The sequence below is a fragment of the Vanacampus margaritifer genome, chromosome 7 (genome assembly GCF_051991255.1).
Source record: "Vanacampus margaritifer isolate UIUO_Vmar chromosome 7, RoL_Vmar_1.0, whole genome shotgun sequence".
NCBI classification, from domain to species: domain Eukaryota; kingdom Metazoa; phylum Chordata; class Actinopteri; order Syngnathiformes; family Syngnathidae; genus Vanacampus; species Vanacampus margaritifer.
Window position 1 is genome coordinate 11,829,396 of NC_135438.1, and position 24,072 is coordinate 11,853,467.

A 24,072-nucleotide genomic window follows, 5' to 3' on the forward strand; every position below is an offset into this window, starting at 1 on the left:
TTTTACCAACCTAATTTAAGGACGACGTACTCGTAGTATTGCTTAGTGTCCAAGATGCATATGACTTTCTCATTCAAATGTTGCACAGCCATAAAAGCCAGCTCATTCAGGGATAGCCCAAACATGACCTACACATTTTCGCCCCATCTAATGACCCCGGCCGCAACATTAGGTACAACTGGAAATTCAAATGAGGTCCAATACAAAAACTGTATCCAAATTCATTGGAATGGATTCTGCATTTGACACAGGTAAACTCACACTAGCTAACTTGCTTGTCGACATATTAACACCATTATAATTATGCGTACTTTTATATATATTTAAATTCTCATATGTAACAACTTCAGTCTCGCAACATTAGTAGTTTATTCTTCCCATAATATTATGACTTCCTTCATGTAACATTACACCTTTTTTTCATGACTTTACTGTTTTTCGATTTGTAAATGTTTATAGTCAAATTAATTACTTAATAGCAAGAACAACTCTTAATTTTAGGCATCACAGTTATAAACCAAGGTATATTTTCTTAACTCAATACCTCAATCAATCTTTGATCTATTTTAGATGCAGTGTATGTATTGGGTCTCGTTAAAACATGCAGGTGCACCTCATGAAGGGACATAGAAGTGTGTTCTCAAATGAAATAATCTCGACGAAAGCCCGAGATCCAACAAAAAAAAAAAATGATGTGAGACAAAAGTGAACCTGTACCTCATCCACACTTAGGAATGAGAAGGGTGAGAAGCAGTGAGGTTGACGGCTGGTTGGTTAAGGAATGCACGGATTTTGTGGATGAAGGTGTGGGTGTGGGTGAGTGTGTATACCAGTGCAGGGGCGGGGCCAGTGTCTTTAGGACTGGTCGCTGTGTTTGCTTTGTTGTTTACCTGCAAGGGGGCAGTGTAGAGGGAATATGACACTCATAAACACACACACGTGCACACTCGCACTTTTACAACCTGAACACAGACCACAGTGATTGTCCGAATTTATAAGTCCCGAATTGATCACCTTCAGTGTGTTTAATCAAATTTGGATGGATTTAACATGTCACCATTGATCTGTATGTCTCTGTATTCAAAAAACAGTCGTCCTTCATAGATTGTTTCTACTGTGGAGCATCTAAATTAACTCATTCACTGCCATTGACTGCTATAGACGTCAAAAATTCATTTGAACAATTTTTATTAGTTTAACTTTTTTTTCCCACTTTTGTTTCCAAGAGTATGAAAACCTAGAAAAAAAATATTGTGCATTTAGAACAGATATAAAATTTGTGATTAATCGTGAGTTAACTATTGAAATCATGCAATTAATTACAATTAAAAAAAAATAATCGCCTGGCGCCCCTCATTTTTAATAAGCTTTTCTTTTTCTTTTATTTAATTGCGTCAGTAATTAATTGCATGACTTTAATAGTTAACTCACGATTAATCACAAAATTTATATCTGTTTTAAATGTACAATATTTTTTTCCTAGGTTTTATACTCTTGTTGACTATTGAAGTCATGCAATTAATTAGAATTTTAAAAAAGTAATCGCCTAACTACCCTAATTTTTAATAATCTTTTATTTTTATTTTTTTTAATCGCGGCAGTAATTAATTGCATGACTTTAATAGTTAACTCATGATTAATCACAAATTTTATATCTGTATAAAATGTGTCTCTGTATCCTAGGTTTTCATACTCTTGTTAACAAAAGTGGGGGGGGATGTAAACTAATAGAAATAGTTCAAATGAATTTATGCCGTCTATAGCCGTCAATGGCGGTGAATGAGTTAAAACAAATCCTGGGATTTGAACTAGCCACTAGCCACATAACATCCCAGCAATCTACACTTCATCCTGCGAAACATCAGCACAGTGATGGTCTAAAGGAGTCACTCCACAACTCCATTTTCTTTCTCTATGGCTAAATTTATTAGGGATGGGTGATTACTGATACCAGTTGTCACTATCGGGCCCATACCGGCCCCTTTTTACTGTATCGAGCACCCGAGGAGTCTGCTGATATCAGGCACTGATACTAACGGCAAATAAAAGCTGACATTGAGTAAGTACGCATAGAATGAATATTGTGGTCCCTCGCTACTACTATATTGCGGATTTGGATTTGGGTCCAAAATTCCTATATTACAGGGTTTATCTTGGGTTGTACCTCGCTAGATTGCAATTTTTTTAGACATTGTTACCCCACGCACCCGCGCCGCCCCCTATCCCTCACAGATTTACTGTATTCATGATTTATGCTGCTATTTTTCTTATTATGTTTACAAACTTAACAATCCAATCTCATCCGTTTTATTTCTATAGCACATTTTATAAACAAGCGTTTCCAAAGTGCTGCACATAAAGAGCCGCACACTATCATACACATAAATCTAGTAAAACCGACTATAAAAATAAAAACAGTCAATACAATAGTAAAATACAACAGGTAATATAAAAAAGAATAGAGTATATAAAATTAAAACTAAAAAAATAAAAAGACCCGAGGACCACGGTTTAGAAGGGTGGGAACTGTGTGGTGGCAAAGTAGAAGTGCAACTCGTCCCCGATAACAAAACAAACACAAAAAAAAACTTTTTTTTTTATCCTCCACTTTGCGGAAATGCACCTACCGCGGGTGGGCGTGGAATGGAACACCGGCGAAAAATGAAGGAACACTGTAGTACGAAAATCCCTCAAATTTATGTAAGGGGACCAATAATGATAAAGAGAAAAACTATGATTACCAAAAAGAACCAGAACCAAGAAATAACCAAAAAATGACACATTTATTGACTTATTGCAGCGTAGCAAAGTGTCAACAAAATGCCAACAATAACAATAAAATAATTCATTGCAAACAGCAAAGGGCTGCGTTTAGTCTTTCGCACATTGTATTGTTTCTTAGTTAATTTCTTTTTAAAGGAAAACTTTCAGGAGTCATTGAGCCATTTTCAGCAGTTATAAGTTATAAATGAATTTGATAACGTCATTATTTTCCTTGCACAATTAAAACAAAATTTTCCACTTGCTGTCGACTGAAGATGACATCACCTGTGCTGAGGAAGTAGGTAACGACCAATCATGGCTTACCTATTTTCTGAGTTCGGTCAGCAAACTGAGCCATGATTGGTCGTTACCTGTTTCCTCAGCACAGGTGATGTCATCTTCAGTCGACAGCAAGTGGAAAAATTTGTTTTTAAATGTATAATTGTTCACGAAAAATAATGACGTTATCTCATTCATTGTGTCAAAATATTAACTTTTTACTGCTGTAAATGGCTCAATGAGTCAAGTATCCCTTTAAAACGTGATTGAAAACAATAGCTGTACAGTAAATAAAGATTTTAAATGGCCACAATTTGACTCTCAAATGACCATTTATTCATGTGGGGGAAATGATTTAGAAATCAGAATAAAGCCCAGATCGGAAGGAAGTGGTCGCCCTTAAGATTCCACAATACTTTAAATAGGTTGACTCGAGTGAGTACATGAGAAGATACATGACCGATCAAAGATGGTACTTGCTGACTAACCACTATCACCAGTCGGTTAAATCTGAAGAGTGGGGGGGGGAAAGAAATGAAAACATCAATGTCAGGGTAGGTAAAAAAAATAACATCCTTTTGTGGAAGTCTTTCTTTTTTTTTTCTTCTTTTACTACAATGTGAGGATTAGTTAGATTTTGCTGTAATGGGATGAGATGAGGTCACATGGATGATGGATTTACTCCCACCGTAATGGGCATTGCAGTGTGATAATATTGTCAGCCAGAGTGCGACCGGGAGAAGAAAAGAAAAGGATGATCCTACGAGAAATGTACCTCAGCCAATGTTGTCTGCGTCACCACTGTGAGATCAAGCAAATAAATAACCATCGCCCGCCGCCTGGCGTGACTTTCCCTGAATGATGATGTCGCTAAGTGCACAATGCATAATCATTATCTTTGATGCTCCTCAGACAGCAAACATTCCATCAGAATTATGCATGAAACAAAAGCTTTCACTTCGCTTTGCGGATTAGCCACTCACCTTAACGCCGTCTGACTTTTTGTTCAGCAAACTCTTGGCTGCTGTGGGCCAAAAGATAGGGAAAAAAAATTCAGCGCAAAAAAAGTGAGAGTACGACAATCTGGGGCGTCAGGATTCACTAACATGCAGCAAGCGTATCAAGACATTTGTGCTTAGTTAGATACAAAAATCAACTGCAAAATCTCAAATCCAAAGCAGCATTTGCTTCTGATGAGGTTATTTTTCTCCCAGGTATTAACCGGCATGGGTGCATAGTGGATTGCGTGTATTTAGCGAGTGACGAATTCCAAGACTCCCGCAGGAGTGATAAGATGGTGATTTGCACTCACATTAGCATGCTCTTATCCTCTACAGTGACATTTGTCAGAGCTGAGAGAGCGTCTTAAAACTGCATGCTACGTATATCCGGCTAAGGATTTTCCTTTAATCATACACAGTAGTAGCATTTTTTATTTTTTTTTGCAAGCGTGCAGTGCCTTATCAATACCAATCAATCATTTTGTCTCCATGCATACTGTAAGGGATTTTCAGTTCGGACTAAGAAAACCATAACAAATTCATGATTAGGCCCATTCTTGCTTCCTAAAAATTCTTACCTCAAATTGAAACCACAATCCAAACAAAAGGAAAGAAATTTGCAACAACAAAAAAAAGACAATGATGAATAAAAAGTGACACAAATGCTCTGACACTTTACGGTATTCTAAAGAGAGAAAAAGCATGCAAGCAAAAGACTGAGGAAAAAAACTGAAATGTCAGAAAAAACAGTAACGGCACAGATGGAGGAGAGCTCAGGGAGAGATGATAGAGAAAAAAAACGACTGTTTAGCTATGGCATCTCGGTGTCAAGATCATCATTATACCGCAAATAAACAGATCGAAGACATTCCAAAATTAGCTTTTCAACTTATTGATTTGAAGAGTTTAATGAGCTGTTCATGACATACTATACAATACAAAACTACACAGAAAAAAAATGCAACTCAGCAGTAAGCAGTAGATATACTTCCAATATTGGAGTAACTTCAAGGAAATGGGAATGACGAAAACATAATCAGAAGCTAAAGAAGTCAAAGAACATATGTGCTTGGCACAAACTAACCGTGCTTGTGTGTGTGTGTTACAATTAAGTCTCAGATTAAACTGTCTGATCATTTTAGTGTGTGCCCAAGTCACCATATGCATCGCACATGACTCTGGACTGTAACATCAGCGCTAAAATTTGCATTAACAACATGAGAGGTGTCCTGGCTGGTCCACTAGCATTATAGAGCAGTTTCCCAGCATTCACTGAGCTAGGGCCAAGGTTGTTATAGTTGACGAAAACTAGCGAAATAACTAAAATTGGAAGGGGGAAAAAATTGTTAGCAAACAACATTTTATGTTCATTAAACTAACTAAAATATGTCTATAAATAATCTATAAATGTCTTTCATTTCCATCTTTGCAAGTTATTTTCATTCATGAGTTTTCAGGGTTTATTTTAAATGTATTTATTACAGGGGTGTCAGGCGCTAAAAAAAAAACGTTTAATCGTAATTAATCACATGACTTCAATAGTTAACTCACAATTAATCAATTAATCTGTTCTAACTGCAATAAAATGTAAAAAAAAAAATCTAAGTTTTCATACTCTTTTTAACATAAAAGTGGGAAAACATGTTAAACTAATAGAAATATGGCTGCATCTTTTAGTCATTGATATAGTAATTTCATTATAATTCATTATAAGTAATTTCATTATAATTCATAAAAATGAGTTAAAATAAAAAAGATGTACTGTAAAAAATGAGTGTGATATTGATTTGTGTTGGTCATTTTTCTGCCACGAGACGGCATAATTGCATTTATAAGATGTTTGTGCCTTTTTTTTTCATGTTAAGAGCTATCTCATCTTTAACATAAAGTAACTTGTGAAATTCAGCAAAATTGTAAAATACAACTTGACCCAGTTTCCACAAATATTTCGACGTGGACATGTCTGCTGCGTTGTGACCGGAATTCTCCCAGTACAGTCTTTCCAAGTAAGGGACGGTCATTAATCGCGCATAAAAAAAAATTTGTGGCATTAAAGGAACTTTAAATTAACTTGAATTAACGCACTGATTTTTATATCCCTAATTTATTATTTATTACATTACAGTGGAAGGAAGGTCAAGCACTATTTTTGAGAATTTTGCTTGAATACATTTAAAATACTCCATACATTAAAAATAATAATGATAATAATAACTAAACTAAAACTAACCATTTTCAGGTCAAAATACGTTAAATTGAGTAATTTCCTGCGGCACACGTCGGTGGTTGGAAATCACTGATATAGACCATTAAAGTACCGTGTAGGCAATGACCGAGATGCTTTACTATAAATTATTCCACTTTCTATCCAAGCCTTGACCAGCAAACGGAAAGAGACATACCTGAGAAGTTTCTTGTGACCAGCAAAGTGGTCAGTATGGCCCCCTGCAGTTATAGGAAGGGAAGGAAAGGGCAGGCGGTGATAACGGTAGGAAGGGAAGAGAAGACAGGATGACTGATTAGAAAGTTACAGCAAGAAAAAAAAGAGTCTGGCACTTTAAGGGTTTCGGAAAGTGAGTCATTACTTTTATGTTATGTTAGAGGCGTCTTGAGGGTCAAAGACATAGAGATAGAAGTCAAAGATGGCTACAGGAGTTGCAGAAATAGAAAGCCGCCGTCTCGCCAGATGTCTCACCTTGAGTTTCCTCCTGGCGTTGAATTTTTTCAGGCACTCCACAGTCTCCTGCCTGTGCATCATGGAAGCTACGGTGGACCGTTGCTACAGGAGGATGAAAATCGAAGGAATGTGAGGCAAAGCGAACAGTAGCAGGTGAGCCTGTGGTAACGTGACACGTACGCAGATCCAGGGATGTTTGAGGGCCTCTGAGGCAGTGATGCGTTTACTGGGGTTGATGGTTAGCATCTTGTTGATCAGATCTTTGGCCTCGGGAGTTACGGTGTCCCACTCGGGGGATGGGAACTGTCGGACAACGTCAAAGTCGCAAACATTGACTACAATGGTAAAGAGAAGTCAAACTTCAAGACATGCTAAACAATATATCTCAATAGCATTTCGCTATATCAAAAGTAGCCGGCTAGGCTAGTGAAATAGTCAACGGTAAGATAACATGAATCTTATTACAACTAATAATACAATCTGAATTACTGTGATTTAGTCAGCCGCTGGTAGATGCTTAAATTTCTGAGCCAAAATGTGTAGAGAAAGATGACATCTGGTCATTCTAACTCAACAACAAAGCATATTTTAAAACAGGCGGCAGGATATATTTCCTACCAAGCAGTCTGGATCAGTTCGGTTTTTGTGTTTCTATTTTAAAGTCAACCTTAAACATTTCTTGACAATTATATGTTAAATGTGACCTCACTAGTCTAAACATGACATTTTGATTGATATTACATTTATTGAATATGAATTATGAAGCAAAATCCTGCCATTTTTATCCATCCCAGGGGGCAGCCATTTTGCCACTTGCTGTCGACTGTAGATGACATCACAGTTGCTCAGGGCTTAGGCAACGACCAATCACAGCTCACCTGTTTTCTGAAGCTGAGTTGTGATGGGTTGTTACCCGAGCAACTGTGATGTCATTTTCACTCGACAGCAAGTGGCAAAATGGCCGCCTTTTGATATTGATAAAAACTGCTCGATTTTGCTGCTTAACTCATATTCCACTAACGCAATATTAACCAGAATACCATATTTAGATTAGTAGGGCTGCATAAAACCTATTGTCAAGATTTTTTTTTTAAATAAAAATAAAGGTGTGTCTGATGTGAGGATTTTGCTCGATGCCAGCAATATGTTAAATCTGGACATATTTACAAGATTTTAAGTGATGTCACATGCCTCTATAAAGCAATGTAAAATAATTATTTCATTGATTTATTGTGAATTAATTAATTAGTTAATTGATATACTGTGAATTAATTAATTAATTAATATCAATTTATGTGTGTGTGTGTCTGCATGCATGCGTTTTGACTGTACTTACGTCATAGGCCCCAGCCTTGATTTGTTGGTAAAGGCGGTGCTGGTCTTCATCCCAGAATGGAGGGTAGCCCACCAGTAGAATGTACAAAATCACTCCTGGGGTGGTATGACAGTTGAGGTTTAATACACAAAGAGCAAATAAGTAGTGCGGAGTATCCAAATCTGACTGCCCAGTTACATGAGAAAATGCAAAAGAATTCTGGAAGTTTGCGTAATTGAAAATGACTGAGGCTTGCTTCAATTCATACAAACAGCAGTTTATTTACCGCAGGCCCACATATCCACTGGTTTCCCATATGGATCTTTCCTCAAAACCTCAGGAGACAAGTACCCTGGGGTACCAGCAAAGCCTGGAGAAGTGAAATAAAGTCATGGAAGAAATATGAAGAATGATCTGCTGAGACTGTGACAAACCAACCAGTGAGTCCGTTTGGAAAACTGATTTGCGAATACTCACCAAACCATGCCTGCTGGTCCCCCTGCACCTCGATAGCCAGCCCAAAGTCAGCTAACTTGACAGCCGCCCCCTTCAGCTTACTGGCCAATAGAAGGTTCTCAGGCTGCAGGGGGGCGGAGTCAAACAGGTTAGAGGTGAGAGGTCACACACCCTTGCAACAAGAGGCCCCAAGACACGGATCTAAAACCAGATCAGTCCAACCCAATCCTAATCAACAGTATTAGGGGTGAAAGAACTCAAGTGCTCTTAAACCAGTGCCTTGCTGCCACTTATGCGGTTCAGGGGTGTGGTGAACTGAGCCTGAAGACGAAAGGTGGACTACACCCTGGACTGAGCACGAGCCAATCGCAGGGCAATTGTGAATCCAATGTCCCAACTCCATGAAAGAGGGCTATTTGAACCACTACACTACCAATAGCCACAGGCACATGCAGTGTAACATGAACGGAGACAACTGCGTGTTACACTTTGTATACTGACTCAGACAAATGCAATGTGCTCTTCTACAAGCATACCAACCCACGGCTCCAGTCCATGAGTGGGAACAAAGTGCTAATAGCGAGGAAAAGACACAGGTGGTGCAACAGGAGGAGAGGGTGACAAAACAAGAGCCGCATGAGTTTAGCACAACAACCCTTGTAGAGTATCAGCATTCGGATACAACACAAACGCTCTCTACAGAATGAAGCTTTCGTTCTAATAAATCTTTGTCATATCAGCTTTCTTTGCTGATTGGCTGGGATAAATCTAGAGCTGTCAAAATTAATCGATTAATCCACAAGTAATCAATTATCAAATTAATCGACTATTTTCATTATCCAGTAATGGTTTTGAGTCATTTTTTCCATTCAACCGTTCAAATCCTCTGATTTCAGCATATCAACAGTAATTATCTTATGTTTAATAAAAAAATAAAAAAATAAATATTGAAATCACGATGCAAATACGAAGTGCAAAATAAACACCAATCACTGGTTAATAAACAGTAATCAGGAGTGAAAAAAATGCTTTTGTAATACACATTAATGCAAAATTATGAATCTGTTAAGTTGATTAATCAAGCGAATAATTGATCGATTAATCGGTTCTAAAAAATATTCGATAGTGACAGCACTATAAATCCCACAGTGACTGCCTTAAAGTGAGTCAGTCTTAAGCTTCTATAATCAAATATCATCACCTTCTTAAAATAATTGCCAAAGTCATTTTTTGCAACAACAAAAAAAAGTTTGGGTGTTTCCTGAAAAATCTGAAAAATGACTTATTTTAAGGCATCTATATGGTTCGTGACGCCTGTGCATTTGCCGTAAAAATGAACGCATCATCATTTTCGTCACGAAGGGGGCCGCTTCAATTGGCCGGGAGTCGGCTGCATTCCATGCCACAATGGCACACAGCGGAAAAAAATGTGCCCTCTTTTATATGCATTAGGCAAGCAAAACAACAAAAATACGAAAACAAAGCACAAGAAGCACAAGCAGGGTCAGTGTTTACCACACTAAGCTGAACTGAACTTTACCGCTTGGCAGGAACGAAGCACAAGATACAGACGCAGAAAAGGTCTTTTTCAACCTTAGGCCATTTTAGAAAGCACTGTGTAATGAATTATACATTTTCTAACATTTACAGAATCTAAGCACAGACATCGTGTGAAATTGACAGGACAGACCTGGGACTCGGTAGGACAAATGAGCATGCCTACATAATATGCCTCATTAAAAAGCCTTCTAAAATCTTCAAATTGGCGGATGATGACAGTCGTTCAGTATTACTCTGTTTCCTGTCACACGTGTTCAGAACTTGCTAGAACATATTCACGAGTGCTTTCTGGCTGCCTCTTTCCTTCACATACAACCACCCAGCGGGAGTTTTTAAGCATGCAGACGAGTGTTGGAATATTCATGACCAAGGAAAATCATTCAAATCACAGCCTGGTTTCTACATAATTATGCAAATGGGGCTCCTGATTTGTGATTGCGCCTGTTCCTGCCACTCCAGCGCTACGATTTAGACACCAGCATTAACAAGTAAATGCACTCAAGATTGTGATTCTATGCTACTAACTATTATTAGTAAATGATTATTATTATTATTTATCTTGAAAAAAATTATGTCTTGAGCCAAGAGTGATGAATCAAGAAACGGTTTAAAACTGCAAAGAGCTAAATAGAAAAATGGCATCCAGATTTAATAAAAAATTGTGAACTCATCATAACTCAGAAATAGCTGATTTTTTAAAGTCATCGTTACATAAATGAAATACTAAAACCATACTTAAAAACAATAATAATTCTTATTTAAAAACAAATAACTTCATTCAATGATGTAACTGGTATCGTTTTCTCCCCCCAAAGATGCATGCTAGGAGATTTGAACACTTGACAATGTCTGTATTTGTGAATGTGAGTGTGAACGTATGCGCCGTGTGATTGGCTGGCAACCAGTCCAGGGTGTAGCCTGCCTCTGGCCCAAAGTCAACTGGAATAGGCTCCAGCTCATGCGCAACCCTAATGAGGATGAGCAAAATAGAAAATGGATGGATAGATGGAATGATAAGTTAGAAATCAGATGGAAGAGTGCTCCCCCCGCGCCCCCCCCCTCATTGAATACTTAAAATGATTAATGATGAAATGAATAAAATACAGAAGGGATCTTTTTTGTGATGGAGTCTGTTTGAATGAACCAGAGTATTGAAAGATATTACACTCAGCGGCCATCATAGTAGGTATACACACAATCGGGTAAAAAAAAACAAAACATTAAAAATAGAAGACGACTTGAATTTGAGTTGCCTTATTTAGCTACAAATAGTATCAATTAAAGGGAAAGTCAACCTCAAACATTTCTTGACAATAATATGTTCTATGTGACCTCACTATAGTCTAAACATGACATTCTGATTTGTGGAATATGAGTTATGCAGCAAAATCCAGCCATTTTGATCCATCTCAGGGGGCGGCCATTTTTCCACTTGCTGTCGACTGAAGATGACATCACAGTTACTTTGGGCTCAGGCAACGACCAATCACAGCTCACCTGTTTTCTGAAGCTGAACTCTGATTGGTTGTTACCTGAGACCTGAGCAACTGTGATGTCATTTTCGCTAGACAGCAAGTGGCAAAATGGCCGCCTTCTGATATTGATCAAATCTGCTGGATGTTGCTGCTTAACTCATATTCCACTAATGCAATATTAACCAAAATACCGTATTTAGACTAAAAGGGCTGCATAGAAGAAACATTTGGGGGGGTTGACTTCCCCTTTTATGCTACTCCACTGAACATTCCAACTAAAACAAACTAAATATTTCTAAAACAGAGCATCATCAACTTTTAAAAGTCACCATTTTTGATACTGGATCTCATTAGATTGTGCAGGAGTACATCAGCAGTAGAGGTTGTCTAACACAAGAGCAAATGTCCCACTATACCTCTTAATGTTGTTCCGCCCCTACTGTCTCTTTGAATATAACTGTCGGTTACAGAAGGTGGAGACAGTAACCAAGGACGAAAGGGCAGGGGACGTACAAACCTTCAAATCCCTGTGGACGATCCCATTAACATGGCAGTGATGGACACTCTCCAGAATCTGTTGGATGCAGTGGCTGAGGGCAGAAGGAGAACGGGAATAAGCGCACAGTGATGTTATGTAATAATACAGTATGTATAGCAAGGACGTGAGAAGGAGGGAGAGGCGAGGAAAGAAGCCCATAGCAATTCGTCATGTCTTCTTTCATCAGACATTTATGTATGATGTTGTAGACAAACCAAAGCTACGGCACTAGAACACTGTTATCCCGCGTTTCCTTCTACCGTCATCTCCGGAGAAATAGCTGGCACCGTGAGGTAGGCGGTGTATGATTAATACCGGAGGCTATATGTCGTTAATCACCTTTATAAATAGCTCCCCGAGATGCCTCCGAGGAGATGCAGCTGCATCGCACCTCGGAGGCCACCATACGTGAAACACACAAAAAGACGCACGCGGTTGTTTTGTGCCAGGACAAGCCGGACACGCGCGGGCGGCCTAAGAGGAATGTGCGCGTTACCTGGCATCAGCCTCGCTGTAGTACTCGCGGGCCACGATGTCCTCGAAGAGCTCTCCTCCCGTCACGCTGGTGGACACAAGACAACATGTTAGTGTGTCTCGATTCAATGCAATGACTAATAATGAGTAATACTCGTCTATCAAATACATTTTCATCCATTTCATATTGTATATGAACTCATTCACTGCCATAATTTTTTTTTTTTTAAGATTATTAAAAATTAGGGGCAGGAAGCGATTACAATTTTTAATTTTAATTAATCGCATGACTTGACTAATTAACTCATGATTAATCACAAATTTTATACCGGTTCTAAATGTACAATTAAAAAATTCCAGGTTTTCATACTTTCGTTAACAAAAGTGGGGGAAATTTTAAACTAATAGAAATAGTTCAAATGAAATTTTGACGTTTATAGCCGTCAATGACAGTGAATGGATAAAAAAAGAGAAAAGATAAAAAATTCGGGGCGTCAGGCGATTAAAGTTTTTAATTGTAATTAATCGCATGAGTTCACTAGTTAACTCATGATGAATCACAAATTTTATACCGGTTCTAAATGTACAATTAAAAAATTCTAGGTTTTCATATTTTTGTTAACAAAAGTGGGGGGGAATTTTAAACTAATAGAAATAGTTAAAATGAAATTTTGACGTTTATAGCCGTCAAGGGCAGTGAATGGATAAAAATAAATAAAAAAATAAAAAATTCAAGGCATCAGGCGATTAAAGTTTTAATTGTAATTAATCGCATGACTTCACTAGTTAACTCATGATTAATCACAAATTTTATACCGGTTCTAAATGTACAATTAAAAAATTCTAGGTTTTCATACTTTCGTTAACAAAAGTGGGGGGGAATTTTAAACTAATAGAAATAGTTCAAATGAAATTTTGACGTTTATAGCCGTCAAGGGCAGTGAATGGATAAAAAAAAATTATAATAAAAAAAATTCAAGGCGTCAGGCGATTAAAGTTTTTAATTGTAATTAATCGCATGAGTTCACTAGTTAACTCATGATTAATCACAAATTTTAAACCGGTTCTAAATGTACAATTAAAAAATTCTAGGTTTTCATACTTTTGTTAACAAAAGTGTGGGGGGGGGGTAATTTTAAACTAATAGAAATAGTTCAAATGAAATTTTGACGTTTATAGCTGTCAAGGGCAGTGAATGGATAAAAATAAAAAATAAAGATAAAAAATTCAAGGCGTCAGGCGATTAAAATTTTTAATTGTAATTAATCGCATGAGTTCACTAGTTAACTCATGATTAATCACAAATTTTATACCGGTTCTAAATGTACAATTAAAAAATTCTAGGTTTTCATACTTTCGTTAACAAAAGTGGGGGGGAAATTTTGAACTAATAGAAATAGTTCAAATGAAATTTTGACGTTTATAGCCGTCAATGACAGTGAATGGATAAAAAAAGAAAAAAGAAAAGATAAAAAATTCGGGGCGTCAGGCGATTAAAGTTTTTAATTGTAATTAATCGCATGACTTCACTAGTTAACTCATGATTAATCACAAATTTTATACCGGTTCTAAATGTACAATTAAAAAATTCTAGGTTTTCATATTTTTGTTAACAAAAGTGGGGGGAAATTTTAAACTAATAGAAATCGTTAAAATGAAATTTTGACGTTTATAGCCGTCAATGACAGTGAATGGATAAAAAAAAAAAAAAAAGATAAAAAATTCGGGGCGTCAGGCGATTAAAGTTTTTAATTGTAATTAATCGCATGACTTCACTAGTTAACTCGCGATTAATCACAAATATCATATCTGTTCTAAATATACAATTTAAAAAATCTAGGCATTTTTTTACTTCCTCTTATAACATTGAGATTTTTTAAAAGTGTTTTATATTGTTACGGGATTCAAATGATGTACAAAAAATAATTATCTTAAAAATATCTAGAAATAACTCAAATGTGTGACTTACAGATCAAACACCAAATAGTGGAAGCCCTCCTCTGATATGCTGTCATGAAGGCGCACTGTGGAGATGAACAACAAAGAAGTACAACTCAAAGACGCAAACTCTTTTTTTTTTTTAAGGCAGAAGCATTATACCGCTGTCACTTCGAGGTTTTTTGTCCTCTGTGGCGAAAATGGGGGTCATGTGACATCGTATAATTCAGCGTGAATAATGTAATTGGCTGAATGACATAATTGTAATTGGTTTGTAGATGTGTGGACTGCCTTGTGAATTCTTACCAGATGTACAGTATTATAAATTCACATACGGTACACCTGCTTAATCAAAGGGCATCCATTGCAATCCAAGATAAGGTAAGTATGCCCATACGATAATAAAGTTCACTTTTGATAGCCTGTCGTAAAGGTATTTACAAATATTTTGTTTGTGCGGTTAAAGTTTTCAGTGGCAAAAAAAAAGAAAATGTTTTTCAATAAAGAAGTGTTTGGTGAATGCGCATAGGAAACTGGTGCGGTTCAGAACCTTCAACAATGTTAAGAACTGTTGATGTACAGGTTATAGCAATGTTACATATTTACAGTAAATGCATCAATTTTGCCAGCATGTATTTACCACAGTTCACAGTTCAAATGAAAATATAAAAAAATGTTGCGTTAAGTCATAGAAATTTTGACTGAAATTATAATAGTCTGATGGTTTGTTGAATGCGGAAAGGGGAAAAGAAGGAGTCAGTGTGATCATCGTGGTTTCATAAGGAAGCAAAAGTGTGAGGCTTCTGCGTTTTTTTGATGACTCAGCTGAGAAATTGCGCACTTAAATCATCATTAAGTACCACATGCGCACATATAGACGCACATTTTTGTTTTTGTTTTTTTTTCTCACACGCTCTCACATGTCCAGAATAACCCACAACCGGGAATCACCACAACTTCTACGTTCACGTTGTATTTAGCGAGGCAGCAATCACGGCTCACCGATGTTGGGGTGCTTCAGTAAACGGCAGATCCTCGCCTCTCTCTCCAGCTTTTGATGATCTGAAAGAGAAACACAAGCGACACAAACACAGAAAAAGTTATTTTTAGCGCAGTGATTGGCTTTCTGAATCATCTGACGTGGCGTCGGCTGCATTGTTGTCACAGTGCGAGTCTCTGCGTTGTTGTGTGAGCGCGTGTGCGCGACAGGCTTGTGGAGCTCTTCCCTTATCAGAGCTGAAGTGTTGGACAAAATAATGTGACCTGACATGTTCTTGGGGAAGTGACTTCAACAGACAACACCGCAGTGTGCACATCAACCTTCACTAGTGTCATGACTCTCAAGTGAGCTGAAATCTGCTCCCAGTTCATTAATTTATTTGTGATATTTGCCAGTTAATTCTATCAATGTATGTATTATTATGCAGGAAGGTCAGAGGTGAGATTTGAAACCTGACCCTCAGAACTGTAAGACAACATACAAACAACCCATCGTCATTCATACAGTCACCTCCCGAGAATCAAAATGCCATTGCCCGTCTAATATGAGAAAATATTCTTATTTCTGATGCTATATATGTACCTCATTTAGAAAGTTTATAACTAATTGTAACTAGGTAACATTAATAGACTGTACACTGGTAATTAGTCCAAAGGACCATATGAGGATCCCATGGGCCTGTTCTAAAAATAATTGACCAGTAATGCACAATGTGATTTTCTAGGAATGTTGTAGATAGGGCAGTGCAATTAATCGAAATTCTATTAAAATGTTTATTATTTATAAATTGTTTAGTTGTTTGTGTTGTTTAAATTTATACATTTGTATTTAAAAAAATAATAAATGAATTTAATAAATTTTGCTTCATCCCCAAAAAACTTATAATTATAATTACAGCATACATTTTTATTTGTCCTAATATTTTGGACTTTTAAACATTTTCTTGTTTTGTAACAAAAAATAAATTATCATCCTAATTGTGATTTAAATTATTACTATTTTTTTTTTTATTAATTCTTCATAATCAAGCAGCCCTATTGGAGAAGTTATCATTTGAAATGTGAAACACTGGCAGAGCCATTTGCATTAATCAGTGCCAAGGTTATTATAGTTAACAAGTAACACTAGAAAAAAACTAAAACTCACATTGAAAAAAACATTTTTGTTAAATATAAAAGAGTGCTTTAAAAAAAAAAAGAATGAACTGAAACTATATTTTATGCTTATAAAACTAACTATAATTATGACTCAAATTACAACAAAAACGTCCTTTGATTTTGTCATTTAATCTCATATGAGTTTCTGAGGTTTATTTTTAAATGTAATTATTTCGGTATTACTGCCGTACAGAAGAAGGTCGAAGAGTCATTTGGGAATTGTATAAAGTAGTTAATACTTAGTGAAGTTTTATTTTATCTTGAACAAAAAATAAAAAATAAAAAATAAAAAAATACAACTATTGCTAAAACTAAAAAATATGAAAATGAAGCATGTTTGGAAATTTAACCATGAACCAATATGCTCTAAAAATGAATTAAAACTAACTGAATTAGAATTTTTTTTTAAATAAAACTAGGGCTGCACGATATTGGAAAATCATGCCATATGTGCAATATAGTTGCTGAATATAGCGATATCGATATCATTGCGATATTTAACATGTACCTAAAGAAAATATTTTTTTATTATCTAACGAAAAAATAAAAAAATGTTGATGCAGCAAATTAAGCAAACTCAATATATTCTTAGTTTATTAATTGTAATTACCTCTCGATAATGTTTAACTATTGGATGGCGGTGCACATTTTAGTTAGCGGCTGACTGGTCAAATTCAGATAAAAGCATAAAATTCCATGTGAAAGTTATTGTATGTCTTTGCGATATGCATATCGCATGGGTCAATATCGCGATGTCGATATTTTTTCGATATATTGTGCCCTAATAAAAACTAATTAAAATGAAAAATTCCCAACTATTATAACCGTGATCAGTACCCAAGAAGTAGCTTTCAGTCTTCAATTAGCCTAAAATGTATGTTTTTCGAACGTGGAAGTTTACCATTCAATGACTCACGGCACCAATTAAGATTGAGACTCCACTGTAATAGTGTGAGCGTTAATAAATCAAATGTACTTTCATGCACCAAGATGAAGAGAATGGTTTATAAATAAAAAAAAGAAGTTGGCTATCTATGTCCATGCATTATTTTTAATGAAGGCACCATTTTTGATGCAGCTCTTGTATTAGGCGTGCAGTTGTAGAGTAACTATTGAAGTTGTAAGTCAGTGTGCTTTGCGGGAACACAAAATTTGCTGATTCCCATTTGGAACAAACGCTTGGAAGGCGCTGTGGTTAAAATGAGTGATGAAGCTCGGTGCTGAGGCGACCCACTTCACAGCTTTGCCTCGGGACACAGCTAGCAAGAGAAAGAGGGAGGGAGAGGGAGAAAGAGCAGAGGGTTCTACTTTCCTTCTTTTTTTTCTCCAAAATAAAATAGGCCGCCTATTTTTTACTCCCACCCTTTTCTCCTTCCTCTGCTCTCGGTATTTTAATTTTATTTATTTTTTTAAACGAGTTCAGCTCAGAATACCAGCTGACTTCTTGGCATCATTAGTGTTTGTCTATGTGCTGCATCTTCCCAGAGTAGCATGCAAAATGGAGAATGCCGCTTATTAACAGCAAAGCTCGGAGTCAGAGTGAAGCGTACATATTTGTCACACGGAAAGCAAAACGAGGAGAAATGCTGAGAATAGTGAACACCATCATAACGCAGACGCATTCTTCCCTGCGCCATTGACGAGGAGGTGGCTTTGTTCATCTTACATTCATTATCCTTCTTATCATTTTAGTATGAACGAGTCATTCCTCTAATTAGAGAAGCTGTAAATGTTTCATTCACTAAATGTGTTTTGTTGCCGCCATCTATTTTATTTCATATTGTGACATTTTGATATAATGTTTCCATCGAAGAGCGTTTCGCTTCTGAGACGCAATTCTCGTAATGTCCCGTCTCGCGAGATCTCACAGTTCCGTAGGAGGTGCTCATGATGTTTACGGAAGACAGATGCCCGGAGTTCTTAATATTACCTTAAAAACATCTCTCTCCCCTCATCGGGCGGGTTCGGGCATTTGGTGTTGTGTGTGTGTGTGTGTGTGCGCCCTAATAACTTGTGTTATGGTGCAGACGGATGGATTTCAACGACGACGTGCGCCGTATGTCGCTCGTTTGCTCGTTGCCCGGAGCAACGGCCATTTCTCATGCAACGATATGGGACGTGCATTGAACGGCGGCATATTGGCTCAATAGCTGAATCGCTTTGTGCTTAAAAAGACTTGTTATCGCTTACGAAAATCACGTGTTTCCATTACCGACGTGCCTTTTGCGCAAAAGTGAGGGTAACGGAAACGCACCTGTATATTGGCTTCCACATGAAAGAAAATGATGAATGTGATGTTATTTGGGATGGAGCATCAGCCCTCGAGACAAGTGCGGACAGGCTGAAGAGTTGTCCCGGCAGGCGACAAGGGCCGCTCAGTCAGCACATCAGTGGATGATTAGTGGAACCCTTTAAGCAAGGTCACTACTTATCTCTCCATCACAGCCTCAAGTCGTTCACTGTAACTTAATGACTCGAAATCCCTTTGTATTGCATCCATCCATTTTCTCGTTAATATCGTGGCTTAGCAAGATGAGTGGCGAGAGGCGGGGCCGGGTCACATGCTGGACTGGTCGCCAGTCAATCACAGGGCACAGGCGAACAACCATCCCTCATAATCATACTTAAAACAAGCACACACACAAAAAACATGCTAACTCTACTACTTTTTCAAGCTGCACTTTTTGTAGTACATTAACACTTACATTTACATATTGTTCTTTCTTAATGAAATTACTAGAATGATTATTTTCTTGGTTTGTCAGCAGGTTCTAATTCAAGCCCTCAGAAGAAAAAAATTAAGGAAAAATGTGCATGTAAGGCATTTGACTACATTTCCTTGCTCAGTGTAGAGAAAATGAATGATTAATTGTGGAAATGCTAACCTTTATTATTTCAGGTACTTTTTATTCTCCGCACTTTTTTTTTTACCTACTTCCGATTTACACGTTCAAATTTCAACTTGCTTCAAAAATTCACGTCGTATATATCATATATAATAATATAATATACATATTATTACATTATACATTATCATATATATAATATATTTTTATTTTCACATAATTTATCTTTCACTTTACTTCATAAGCATTCCAAATGCATTCAATTAGCATTCAGCATTCCTACACAATTTCTCCAGAAATTGCACTTAGTCTAGTTCCTTGTGCAATTGATCATTTTTTTAATATTATAAAATAGGGATGGGTGAGTACCGATGCCAGGTATCGGTATCAGGCTCATACCCAGCCTTGTTTCAAGGTACTCACGACAGCAGCCGATACCAGTATCGGTTACTCTGTTGTGGGCTTTTCACAATCAGGAACTAAAATCTAGGAATTAAAAGAATAGATAATTTCCATTAATTTTAGGGATAGACTGATTGTAGGCCGGGCCGATTATTGTTTGTATATTTGACATTTTGACGATTATGTGAATTGACCTTTTCTAAAAATCTGACAGAACTATTTATTTACATTTTCAATTAATTTTATAAGATATGCTCCTGAGCCTGAGAAATCTCTGCCTCTTTTGTTTTTGTTTGAAATTAAAACTTGGGGAAATTTTGGGGAAAAGTTATTCACTGTAGTAAAATATAGGGCCTTATGGCATTCACAATGTTGTTGCTCTTTTACTGAAAATGAATATCATTTCAAAATCGACTCCTAATAATCTGTATCGGTATCGGCCCTGAAAAAAAAGACATATCGGTCTATCTCTCATTAATTTCATGAAAACTGCTATATTGTGATATTCACTCCTGCTCTTCTAGGTTCTCTTCTTGAGGTTGAGTTCATGTAACTTAAATGTCGTCAGTCATTAATTTCATGGCATTTTATGGAAAACTGCTATATTGGGATATATACTGTAGGTCATTCTTTAAAATTAAATATCATTGGTTTGGGGGGAAATGTTATGTATCAAAAGTACTAGTGGTATCAGTGCTTGGTATCGGTGACTCCTCACGAAAAAAAAGTCGTATTGAATTCATGCAACCCAAATGGAGTCAGCTCAAATAGGCTCCAGAAAATGGGTGGATTGCAGGAAGCACTTTTCTCTGAAAGTTGTGAACTTTTGTTTTCAAGGCACTGTCGTACTGAGCAGAATATTATTGCCTGAAGGAGATGGAGCCATCACGGCTGCCTGTATGGATGTCGCTCAACTTCGCACAGCTGACGTGATAGATCCAAGTCGTGCTGTCCAATTTGTCTCCATTGCTTCCAGATGTGATCAATCAACAGTTCATTCCACACTATGAACCAAATTCTTAATGATCACTGAACCAATTATCATGTCCATGTCTAGCTGCTACTGTACTTTCCCCAAGATTACCTTTCATTAGTGTCATGAGTACAATCTGGTAAACACAAACTGATTGCTGTTAATGTGCATTTGACACATCCCCCCTGGAAAAAAAAAGATGAGGAGTGAAACAAAACAAGTCAAAGTAATGAATTACGCTCAAAATCGTTGTGTAGCAGAATTTGTTATCATGATAACAAATCATTAGCCTTTGGAATCAATCTTATACTCCTATTTGGCAAATTTTATTTGCATAAAATATTCATATATTTCTTGCATAATTTGATCTGTACATTAATTCATTGAAGTTGACAAGAAACAAGAAAAGTACTTCTACATTAAAAATCCTTAGTGAATTATCCTTAGTTGACCTTTTTATTTATTTATTTTTATTTTATTTTTTATTATTTTCTTTTCTTTTTTTTATTATTTATTTATTCTTTTTTTTAATTTTTTTTTTTTCCTTATCTTTATTGTTTAGTTTTGGGTTTTGTCTTTTATGTCGAATTGTTGATTGTTTGTCATATATCGAATTGTGATTTGATTTTTTAAAAATAAAATTAAATAAAAAATCAAAAAATAGCATGATTTTTAACTGAATAATTTTTCTTTTTTAGGGGGGTGGGGGGGGTCGGGGGAGTATTGTGTTGTATTGGATATTTAAAAATATTTAAAAATATTTAAATATATATATATATATATATATATATATATATATATATATATATATATATATATATATATATATATATATATATATATAAAACATGAAAGCACATGTTCTCCATCTATCACATGTCTATAGTATCAATTGAAGGCTAAATTAATATCATATGCAAAATTGCTTGCCACATTTGTAAGCACTTCCTGAAATGTACTTTTTAAAAAATGTTTGTCGCATACTGAAACTTCCTTAATCCATTCCATCATTTTCTACCTTCACTTATTTATTTTTCTTTGCTTTCCCTCGTCCACAGGTAGTCCACCCCCCAGCCTGCTGGACATCTGTTGTCTAGCAACTCCACGACCAATCAGAGCAGGCAGGCCTCTCCTCTCCTCTCTGCAGTGGAACCAGCCTTGCATGCAAATGACCAATACTGAGAGTTTGCTCAAAACTATCAAACTACAGACAAGTGGCGACAGAGAAAACCAAAGCAAGATCCCATATTCCATAAAACACATGCATTCTGAACAGCAACAACTTCTTATGCAAAATGCTGACCTAAAACACAGTGCAGAGAAAAAGAGTAGTTACTCGAACAGAACTTACTAAATGAGATTGTTAATTATTGCAGTATATTGCCAACTAATAAAAGTGATGAAATATGACATTTGCCTTCCTTCATGTAAATTAACTTCACCGATTTTCAACAGTATGCACAGCACATTGTAAACTCGCTTGAGTGAACTTATAATGACACTAACAATGACGGTAAAAAATTTAAATTTAAAAACAGCACAAAAAGTAAGGAATCAATTATACAAATGTTGCTGAGTTAGGTCTGGTAATTGTTTTTATCATATTTTTGGGTGCAGAATCCAAAAGTGAACTCAGTTTTTTTCTATCACGTCAACTTTTTTTAATATTCTCTCTTTCTTTTTTCTTTCTTTTCTTTAATAATAATAATAATAATAATATTAAATAGGGTCTGATCAATATGCATTTATTGAGGCCGATACCGATTTTTGGCAGAAAAAAATTACAGATTAATCGAACAATTATTTAAAAAAAAAATATATATATATATGTATATATATATATATATATATATATATATATATATATATATATATATGAATATGTGTGAAATTTTCTATTTGAGTAAAAAAAAAAACAACTCCCGAAATCGATGCCAACTTCCAGTTAGCATTTGATGGGATCCTCCCTTCACTTTTACCATTAGCGCTAGGCTAGCGATGTTTTAAAAACGAAGCATGTTTTAAAAACGAAGCATGTTTTGTATTTAAAATATACAGTGGATGTAATTCTTAACGTTGTGTGTTTAGTTTTACAGTTAACTCCAACTGGGATGTCATTAAACAGCTTGAAGGACGTTTGGGAGGCAACAGGAGAACCAGAATAACATACGCTACACACTTGCTAGTTGCTAATGTTACGCTAGCAAAATGGTTCATTCAGGGTACTTTCACAGCGTGGGCAACTTCGGTTTTCTTCGATAACGTTTATAACGTTTTAAGGCGAAAATAATCCGCCATTTGGCCCATTTGGCTGATTGTTTTGGCAAATGGTTGAAGGGCAATAATCGTTCGATTATGATCGGCGGCCGATTAACTGGTCGGACCCTAATAATAATAATAATAAACAATGCTTCCTGTCAACAAATCTTAGACCATTGAAAACTCATTCATTACTCTTTTAGATGGTGCCACACTTATGAAACATGCATTTGTGGGATGAGAGACCTGTGGGTAGTGCCCATAAAATGTTTGCTACATGCTCTGCCAATACCAAACATCTTATTTTGCTGTCGGCATTGACTCTTTGAAGAACAATATGTTGGCAATTGAACAACTTATCCATTTGCCAATCAGGAGCCTCTGCAGCATGTGGAAGAACCATATACAGCCACAACAACCTAGCACCTCCCCCTCATTCTGGCCACACACTGCTGTGGAGTGGCATTCCATTCCTCAATAACATTTGTCGCAGGTCAGCCAACGTGGTTGTGTTGGTCACTCTCGCACAAACACAAGTGTTCATTGGGGTTGAGGTCAGGACTGCTGGCAGGCTTTTCCACCCACGCCACTCGCAAATTCTGGAGGTCGTACTCTGATAAACCCCGGTGTGTGAGGGCGAGCCTTGTTATCTTGGAGGATGGAGTTTGGTCTCAGACTGTGGAGAGACTGAATTGCCACCGGTTGCAGAAGCTCATCTCGATAACTATCTACGTTGAGATTGCCTTCAGTGATGATGAGCCTCATTTTCCCACAAGATTTCACTCCATCCGAGCGGCAATCAGCACAGCCAGGATTGTGGAAGCCTGGTATAAGATTTATTGCCTAGAAGTATTTTTAGAACAAAGAAGAAGGAACCAAACACAAAAGCATTATTTGTTTTTCTATTTTGTACATTGTATTTTGTATTTTTATTTAAATGATTACACGCAATTATGAAA

The 24,072-nt window shown here is 36.5% G+C and overlaps 1 protein-coding gene and 1 long non-coding RNA gene across 16 annotated transcripts in view; one reads left to right on the plus strand and one right to left on the minus strand.

Moving 5' to 3' along the window:
* camk2d2 (calcium/calmodulin-dependent protein kinase (CaM kinase) II delta 2) overlaps positions 1-24,072 on the minus strand; it is a 51,899-nt gene that overhangs the window by 10,680 nt on the left and 17,147 nt on the right. For 5 of the 15 annotated variants that reach the window (XM_077570186.1, XM_077570193.1, XM_077570194.1 and 2 more), the window contains exons 3-14: positions 15,479-15,538; positions 14,508-14,562; positions 12,561-12,626; positions 12,044-12,116; positions 8,513-8,615; positions 8,322-8,405; positions 8,057-8,151; positions 6,901-7,023; positions 6,739-6,822; positions 6,446-6,488; positions 4,026-4,066; positions 831-890 (exon numbers count right to left, since the gene is read on the minus strand). In XM_077570186.1, the coding sequence (XP_077426312.1) occupies positions 831-890; positions 4,026-4,066; positions 6,446-6,488; positions 6,739-6,822; positions 6,901-7,023; positions 8,057-8,151; positions 8,322-8,405; positions 8,513-8,615; positions 12,044-12,116; positions 12,561-12,626; positions 14,508-14,562; positions 15,479-15,538 (887 nt within the window). The remainder of the gene's footprint in view (positions 1-830; positions 891-4,025; positions 4,067-6,445; positions 6,489-6,738; positions 6,823-6,900; positions 7,024-8,056; positions 8,152-8,321; positions 8,406-8,512; positions 8,616-12,043; positions 12,117-12,560; positions 12,627-14,507; positions 14,563-15,478; positions 15,539-24,072) is intronic. The other 10 variants (XM_077570188.1, XM_077570196.1, XM_077570198.1 and 7 more) reach the window with 3 other exon arrangements.
* Positions 18,524-22,264, plus strand: LOC144055624 (uncharacterized). The gene is made up of 2 exons (XR_013294913.1): positions 18,524-19,053; positions 21,913-22,264. It is a non-coding gene; the product is annotated as an uncharacterized LOC144055624 (long non-coding RNA).